Consider the following 8779-nt stretch of genomic DNA (forward strand, 5'->3'; position numbering starts at 1 on the left):
AGCTCGCTTAACAGCGGTATGTACGATTCGTGCGGACGGTGTTAAGCTTCCACTGCTTTTCATTTTACGTGGTGAGCCAAACGGCATTATCGAGGAGGAACTGCCCACTTACCCCGAAGGTCCGTCAAGTTATTGTTTGCTAAAATAAGTTTATAAGGCTAACACATTATCGTTTTAGGACATATCTACACTGTTCAGACAAAAGCGTGGATGAACACTCGCGTATGGAGAATCTATCTGCGTGTATTACTGCAACAGCACATCACACAGTCGTCTCTGCTACTTGTAGACAATTTGGAGTGCCATGTTGCGGGCGAGTCTGAGGCTATCGTATCAGAGGAGCTTAAAGCTGTGCTCCAGCCACTACCAAAAAACGCAACTTCAGTCTGCCAGCCCCTTGATATTGGTATCATGGGGCCGTTGAAGGCTAAGCTGAAGGCTCTGTGGCTATTTGAGAGCACTACTGCAACGACAACTAAGGAAAAACGCCTTGCTACGATCAAACATGCAATTTCCACGTGGGAATCTATCGCAGCGGACACAGTCACAAGTGCGTTCAACAAGGCTCTCAAAACCAACTTTTAGTGCAAAATACAGTTTTCTCCTAATTTTGCCTAAAACTGTTTTTAATTCTTACATAAAAAAGAGACAACTGCTATTGCCCTGTTGTTGCACAAACGGGAAAGTGACCGTTGCATTCTGTCCGTCGGTGTAAATGGCCGGTTGAAGTGCAACAAATTGTTCGCGAGTATGTAAAGCAATACCCCTTTTCTTTGATTGGCATCGTCTTTTTTTTTCGTCAAAGGGTTAGGCTAAATTTTAGTCGGAAGCACCCAATCAGATAGGAGGTCTTCCGTAAGGGCCACCCTCCTACGTAGGACCATAAAACTGAGGGCGTTTTGGCAGAAAGGCACAATACATTCGCCGCAAAAGTCTAAGCTCGAATATTATCGATAGCAGTTTAGTATGTCGATCCAAAATCACCGGAACGGATGTTCATGAACTTCACCGCCGCGTCGGGACTCTCGGCAAAAACACTCTCCGGATCACCTCCAGGGTTCGGACAGTCGCCACGCAACGCACCGGGAACCTTCGGGTCGTCACCGCTGGGGTAACTGTCTAGCCACGTCATGTTTGAGCCGTAGTCCACCCAGATGCTCATAGCCAGCGTCATGCCGCCTACCATTTGCTTCCCGAGCTGTGCCAGGCCTCCCATCACGTACGGGTGGTCGTCGAAAAGCGCCTTCGAAGTGTTACACATCGCATCGGTTATTGAGTCTGTGCCGTTTAATTCGGCCCACGTACTTGCCGGGTTGGCCACCACGCGGTCGTCCTGCTTGTATAGACGGCGGATCTCAACGAGTTCACCTGTCTCAGTGTTATCGTCCGTGACGAACTGCGTGATGACTGAGAACGGACGAGTCGTGTCGATGTCGTACTTCTTGCCACGGCCGTAGAATTTCTTGTTGCCCATGCGGAATGGATTGAAGTCACAACCAGGCTTATCACACCATCCAGTGTAACGAGTCTCATCCGTAGCTCCACAGTCTTCGTCAGCGATACATCTCTCCTGACCGTCAGTCGAGCACGGGTGCGTCGTATAAGCTGTAGCCATGCTATTGGCCTCCCAAATGTCCATTTCCGTGCAACAAGCACCGTACTTTTTTTCCAGGTTCGCCTCGCCGTTAATGAACTTGACGTCTTTCTGGCACTGCGCGTCGCAGTAACCAGTGCCGTATTCAGCACCTGCGCTGTTGCCCGGGAATCGCGCCATGCCGCCGTCGGCGTCCATCTTTGAAAAGTAGAGCGCGCCATTGGAACCACAGGGCAACGAGGACATATCGACGTCGAACGTGAACTCCTGGTTGAGCAGCTGGAACTGCTTGTACTTCTTTCCTGACGCATCCAGCATGTACACACGGGTACCCACACCTCCAGGCGTCTCGAGTTTCATCTTCAAGGCACTACCAGACGTCGTGATTGCGTGCTTGCCCTTGTAGTCGGCGCCTTCGAGACCACAGATCTCTGCGCATTCTTTTGGAGTCGAGCACGTCGTGCTGTTCCACTTGCCATCGGCGTTGCAGCTCTCGTTTGTTCTAACAGCGTTCATCTGCCGCCAGTTGGCATCGATCACGACTGACGATTTCTCAGTGATGCAGTCGACAACCTTGGTGTCTACTTGGTCCACCTGGGCTAGCACGTTGGTAACCTTAGTGCAGACCTTCGACGGCAGTGAAGGGTGTACCTCCGGGACGTTGGTTCCGATTTGTTGAGCCAACGAAGAAGCCCCAAGCAAAGTGACCGCAACAACAGCGAGTTGACTGGTGGATCTTGAACTGCTCATGGAATACAGAGTATTGGCGTGTGAAGGAGATAAGGTGAACTTGAGCAGTAGATCGCGAAATGGAAAATGGGGACTAAGCACGTTGGCCAGTTAATCCACAGCCCGTTCTCATGAAATTGTCCTGGATCGCATCAGACATGCAACGAAACCAGCAGGTTGATTCCGCGGATGCAAAAGCAAGATGCGCTGGCGCTTTATACATGTAATAGCCAAGAATGCTCTTGTTACCGATTCCCCCTTGGTAGTAATGTCAACGATGGGACTACCTGCTTAACATGAATAAAGCGATTTGAATCTTACAAATTCAAGTTTGTTTTCATCTAACGTTTTGGAAACACAGTTATCTTATATATAGTGTGAGGACCTAGAAACGCAGCAGATGCTCTACATGATATACGTAATATATAGAGCCTTTGCTGCCAGATACACATTATGTACCTGGTACCCCCCTGTATTCATAGCTTACCGATCGCATTAATCGTCCTTGTGGCAATTCTCGACTTCCTCCTCGTAGTCAAAGCCTTGTTGTTTCTCGTTTGAGCATCAGAAGCATCAGGCGTTGGTCAACGACGTTGCCTTCACGTATCGAAGCCGAAAGACTCAATGCGTCAGTTATATTCAATTTCGTAATTACGGCTTACCGGACAGTGAGATGACAGAAAATGCTTAATATGTATAAACATTACATGCATGTTGCGATAGGAACTCAAAACTGAGAGTAATACGGGACCCCTAGAGAGGAATAATGTTGTCCTTTCACGCTGGGACCCAGCACTGGTTGTCGGCCGTTAGATTATGGTAAATACATGTAGTGTATGAATCGTCATGTAAACACGCGATATTACAGACAATCCTCTCGATAGTGGTATCCCAGATAGTGATACACCCCAGCCAGGTGATACACGGCTTACAAACTCAGGTCCAATATCCCTCTATCCTCTCGTTAGTGGTTAGTGACATGAAAAGCTTGGATATCACTTATCTAAGGTCGTTAACTATGGTAATGAACAATAGTCCAGCATTGACTTTGCTGCTCGCAACATGTTTGGTTGATAGCATGGCCAACTAGGTAACTTGACAGGCCTCCTCCGTTTAGCAAGCTTGGTTAGTCATGGATCTATGGACGTATTGAGCTAGTGCATATAGCCACTACTTCACGATCGAATCGCAGCATTCGAATTGCACTGTTCAAACCGCTCACTAGCGATCGCGTTGTACTGTACCATCGACCTGGTACACTCTGGATTGTGATAACTCCAGTTTGTGATAATTTGGTGGTTGCCCAAGGTATCACAGCCGAGGGGATTGTTTGTCCTTTGTGCTGGAAGTGCTAATCCTGGTCAGATTCCGTAGAGGGGGGCGATAAAGGCGAGTGGATACATTGGACGCGAGTACAAACTGCTGGCTTGGTCAACGCTGATTGCGAGTCGCTAACCTTTCTTGTGTGAGTCTACCCATACTCAAAGGCCTTTTGAACTCTTAACGGTGAGTTGGTTCTTACATGCAATGTACGCCAATAATGGCAGCCTGGCCAGTTGAGTTGCTTGTACATCGAGTGAAGAAGGAACAAACATGAGTGGATAACTCCCGGAGCCATGCATACATGTAATCATGACGAGCATTAACAATCGTGATGGCCCGTGTGAATTTAGATATACTGTAATGTGAGGGATTTCTTTACATTACCTGTGCATGCTGCTTCACGATGTACGTAAGTATGTGCGAGGGTCCCTCACTGTGGGAGATAGGAAAAGCACTTACCAATACATCCACTTATTAATAGCATTGGTGTTACAAAAAAACGCACAACTAATGATAATTGGTTAGTACTAGGGATAATAGACAATTGTCCTGGTACTAAACACGGTATGTATTACATTAGGTGAGGTAAACTGTACTTAAAGTTCGCGAAGTTGTACTCCGGATTCATCAAGTTTCCACCATTTAATCAAAGTAAAGGGCCCCGTTTTGCCAAATTTACCTATTTAACTGTCAAGGTCAAAACTGGTACTTGAGTAAATTGCAGTACTGTGCCAACAAATAGAGAGCTATTACTGTGCTGTACAAATTCCGCTGTGACAGTCCATACACTGCAAGCTAACTGTAAACATGCGGAGTCGAGCTTCATGCCTATAGGACAGATGTCTGAAGCCGTCTTTCCAATTTGAAAAATGGAAAGCCGTATCTACAAGCAAAAGGGAAAACATAGGTACGTCAAATGAGGTTAACGAATGTCAGTAGGTGTATGTCGTGTTTGTCAGTACATGTGCCTATGGACAGAAATTGTTCACCCGGTATCGAGCGCGGCAAGACCTCTCGAATCGTGGGAAATGGACTAGATTTCCCACGTCGTCTCACGTCTTATTAAATTTCCAGCCACGTCGGATTTTGAGTTTCTCCTACTAGCTTTAGAGTTTCGGCTCAATTCTTACCCATGCATTGGCATAGTTTGTGTTTACTTCATAAGGTGACTATTTCCGAGATCCCAAATGAGCTCTGATCAAGCTGCCTATACCCTTTCAGCCAAGACATAACGTCATGTACGGTCTTGAAGTTGCTGAACGGAGTCTTGAAATCTCTAAGTCATTTCAATTGCTGTATCAAGTTCAATGCGAACGTCAAACGAATGAGAGCTACGCGCGTGCACAATTTCAGCTCCCTTATCAGAAACGGATAGCTGTCAAATACACAAGAAAAGACGGGTGAAATCGAGAACACCCACAAGACATTCTGCACGCTGACCAGCAGATTACGGTCTCGATTTTATATGAAATGTACAATTCAATACTTCTTTACTGAATCCACTATGCGCCGAATGTTCCCACATCGTCCAATTTCTAAAACCACCTTTCGTATCGCATAAAAGACTGGTCCTAAACTTTAGGCCGTGTTCGACTATCGGATGCTGTTCGAGCTGGATCTGAAAAGACTGGATTCGTTCAAATTGCTGGTTTCGAAGTTGCACGTATTGTGAGTTTCACTTTTCTTGACAGGTAGAGTGTTAATTCACACCATCGCCGCCCTAAAACCGCGGAGATGAGACAACCCATAATTAACATGGAATTAGCTGATCGTAGGACATAACTAAGGCTGAGAAGGGAATAGAATTATGCCAGAATAATCGTGTCAGAATTAGCTTTCCATAGAGCATAATTAAACATAGAATTATGCCAGAATAATCACATCAGAATTACTGAAACGCACAATAAAAGGTACTTCTTATCCAGCCCGATTTTAGTCAAGTTTGAGCCATTCTAGATCGATCAGATTTTGGGCATTTTTTCCATCAATTTGAATTTAAATTTGTTGCGGTTAATAACGGTTACCTTCGCTCAAGTTCACGCACTTCTGCAATCTCGCCTGCGGATCTCGACCCTCCATCAAGGAATGAGCCCAAGGAATGAGCTCATGATATTTGAAGGAATTTAAACTGACACCCCTTCGTGAAACGGCTTCAAATGCAGAAAATGGCACTTGTTGAACGTGCTTAATCGCTTAAAAAAAAGTTCCTCTACTCTAGGGCAAACGCTTAGTTCTTCGGATGGATGCTGCTTGTAGCGAGATGCTTTATTTCTCATGGGATTTCACAAAGAATGCTAATGCCTGGCACCACCGCTCGGATCCACGCGGGTCGAAGTGGGGCTACCCAATACTGCTTGATGCTGCTAAGTGTTGCGGAGGTCTTCGTGCTCGACGCTTAAATGTTGTTGACTGTCGACACCTGGCCGATCGCCGCGTCGAGATCACGGGTCCCGTGGACCGTAAGGTGGTCATTAACGCGCTCAACTCGGGCTCCAAGTGTTATATGGCCGACTTTGAGGACTCGACGGCTCCCACGTGGTTCAACCAGGTGGACGGCCAGGTCAACCTCATCGATGCCGTTCGCAAGACCATCTCGTACACGCACCCGCAGACAGGAAAGAAGTACATGCTCAACGACAAGATGGCTACGCTACTGGTGCGTCCGCGCGGCTGGCACCTGGACGAGGCTCATGTGCTCGTGAACAACCAGATCATGTCTGGCTCGCTGTTCAACTTTGGTCTCTACTTCTTCCACAACGCACACGAGCTGCTGGCGCGTGGCTCGGGCACATACTTCTACCTGCCCAAGCTGGAGCACCACTTGGAAGCCAAGCTGTGGAATGACGTGTTTGTGGCTGCTCAATTGATACAACCCGCAATGGTGACGGTATTTTACTCGTGGAAAATAGTTTGATCGACGGTTTTGATCGTGGAGATCATAAGCAAGTGCTAAGGCAAAACGGCAATAACGTTTTTCGAGTCAAGTTGCGTTCTTTCAAGCGGTTTGAGATAAACGCTAAATCCATGGCGCATGCTGTAATTGTGCTGCAACTAGCCTTTGGAGCCAAGATGAGAGTGTTTAACGCATCATCACTTGCTGAAGATTCGAGTGTGTGTATGCACGCGCAAATAGAGAATGGTTTCATAGAATCAAGACGACTTATGATGCAGCGACTGGGTTGATGTGGTGAGCGTCGCATGACTGAGGTGGGTAATCAGAGTAATCTCATAGCGTCGCCACTCAACCCGCGGTCGCTAGTGTATGTCGCCGAAAGCATCCTGCTGGCAATATCGCTGGGTTTTCTGCGGGAAGACCCTCGCTTGAAGGAGCGCTTCGAGCGAGCATCTTCAAGCAAGACGCGTCGGGGTTCAAGCTCGGAATGGCGAGAGAGAAGAACAACAGCGCCGCCAGTGGCAGCTGAGTGAGCAAATCGGAGCCTTGCCGTCATCGTCGCGTCGAGGGGCCACCGCAAGTGAATCATGGTGTTACCGCCACTGCCATCATCGAGAATATCCGTCGTCTCTTTGCCGTGACACCAACACAATCCCGCCGCCCTGCGAAGACTGCCACTGGGCGGCAGTGATTGTAGCCATCGCGGCAGCGAGTTATTAATGGATATTTGTAGCGTTGGGCGAATGGCATGCGGCGATTGGCGCAAATAGTGCCGTAAGTCGCTAGAATGATGGTCAGCTCAACAATACCTACCGGAAATAATAGTATCTGTGTATAGAGGTCATCGTGTTACACAAGTGATTTGACCCGATTAAAGTCCAATGTTGTATCGGCGTTTTGATAAATTAATCAGCTATCGCAGAGCTCCGAAATTAGGCATCGTCCCGTACAGGGCGACTTGTGACGCCAAGGTTTACGCAGCAAGGCGCGCATGGCCAGGCCAGCTTACGCACATTCGGTTTCTGCTGGAAGCACTCGATTACGCCGAGGCGAGACTCCCGCGTGGAGCGTGATGCCCGCTCCCTCCATCCATCACTCCCCAATTGGCCAGCTATCGCATTGATACGGCGGCGACAACGCTTGCAACACTGAGAACAGTAGATCTACGACAAGGATGCTGACGGCCCACCACCAAATGTATCACCAACACCGCCACTCGAGCACAGGCTCGTCCAGTGGAACAACCTCCACCGCTGGCCGCAAGCGCGCGGTACCAACAACGCTACCCCCACTCGCAGCTCTCCTCGAGCAGCTCTCGCTGCGCGTCTCGGCCGTGCGCCTCAGCAAGCGCGACGTGCGCTACGAACTGCACGTGGAGCACGCCGCCTCGCAGACCCGCTGGCGCAAGGCGCGCTCCTTCGACGAGTACAAGTCTTTCCAGTCGCAGCTGCTGGCTGCGCTGCGCCTGGGTCACTTCTGCCAGGCTGAATGCCCATGGCTATATACGTTTGTCAAGAGCTACTTCCCGGGATCCGCGTCGCTTTTCGGCTTCGGTGGTCACAGCGACTGCGCCGTGGAGAAGCGTCGCGACGCACTGGAGCACGTGCTGACGTCGCTGCAGAAGTTCGTAGTGAACCGACAGAACGCGGCATCGTGCTCCATTGTGGCCAGCAGCATAACGCAGCTGGTGGCGGATTTCATCCTGGGTGACGTGAGTGAGAAGCGTCACCCGCTGAACGGACTGTGCAGCAGCAGTAACAGCAGCTTCAACCTCGGAAGTTTGCGTGACAGTGTGTGTTCGTCCATGTCGTTGACGTCGGACGAGGGCGATGAGCTAGCGGATGAAGCGGAGGATGCAGCGGGTGTGTGCACGTTGTGCAGCTCGAGTCTGGACGGCGAGGCGTTTGGTGCGTCGACTTTTTCAGAGACGGACAGCAGCTCATCGAGCCACCGCAGCAGCGTGCTGAGCTACACGACCTCGCTGTCGTGCGGCCACCAATTTCACGACGAGTGCATTGTGCCGAAACTGAACGAGGAGATGCGATGCCCAACATGTCAAGCAGAGGTTGACTCATTCTAAAGCAGACTCCGATCTGGAATACTGTTCTTAGATATTTATTCATGCACAGCGCATGGCGAACTTGTAAGCGCTTCAACGAGGTTAACAAGATACTTATGTATGAGATTTGGAATTTAGTTTTGAGTTTTGAATCGGTTTAAAGAAGTAAGAGTGTGCTATT

The 8779-nt window shown here is 48.9% G+C and overlaps 3 protein-coding genes across 3 annotated transcripts; 2 read left to right on the top strand and 1 right to left on the bottom strand.

Annotated features, from left to right (window-relative positions):
• Nucleotides 1–961: 961 nt before the first annotated feature.
• PPTG_07017 (hypothetical protein) lies at nt 962–2344 on the bottom strand (the record flags this gene model as incomplete). Its single annotated transcript, XM_008901073.1, has 1 exon — nt 962–2344. The coding sequence occupies one exon, from the start codon at nt 2342–2344 to the stop codon at nt 962–964; it is 1383 nt and encodes a 460-aa protein (XP_008899321.1).
• Nucleotides 2345–5906: 3562 nt separating this feature from the next.
• On the top strand, nt 5907–6560 carry PPTG_07018 (malate synthase A; the record flags this gene model as incomplete). Its single annotated transcript, XM_008901074.1, has 1 exon — nt 5907–6560. The coding sequence occupies one exon, from the start codon at nt 5907–5909 to the stop codon at nt 6558–6560; it is 654 nt and encodes a 217-aa protein (XP_008899322.1).
• A 1003-nt stretch (nt 6561–7563) lies between these two features.
• On the top strand, nt 7564–8779 carry PPTG_07019 (hypothetical protein). The gene has a single exon (XM_008901075.1). It carries the CDS (start codon nt 7714–7716, stop codon nt 8617–8619), a length of 906 nt encoding a protein of 301 aa, XP_008899323.1. The 5' UTR covers nt 7564–7713; the 3' UTR covers nt 8620–8779.

This window comes from Phytophthora parasitica (assembly GCF_000247585.1).
Source record: "Phytophthora parasitica INRA-310 unplaced genomic scaffold supercont2.10, whole genome shotgun sequence".
NCBI classification, from domain to species: domain Eukaryota; phylum Oomycota; class Peronosporomycetes; order Peronosporales; family Peronosporaceae; genus Phytophthora; species Phytophthora nicotianae.

What these genes read in the sequence shown, in the direction of transcription:
- PPTG_07019 (XM_008901075.1), top strand. Translation starts at nt 7,714, where the DNA reads ATGCTGACGGCCCACCACCAAATGTATCACCAACACCGCCACTCGAGC.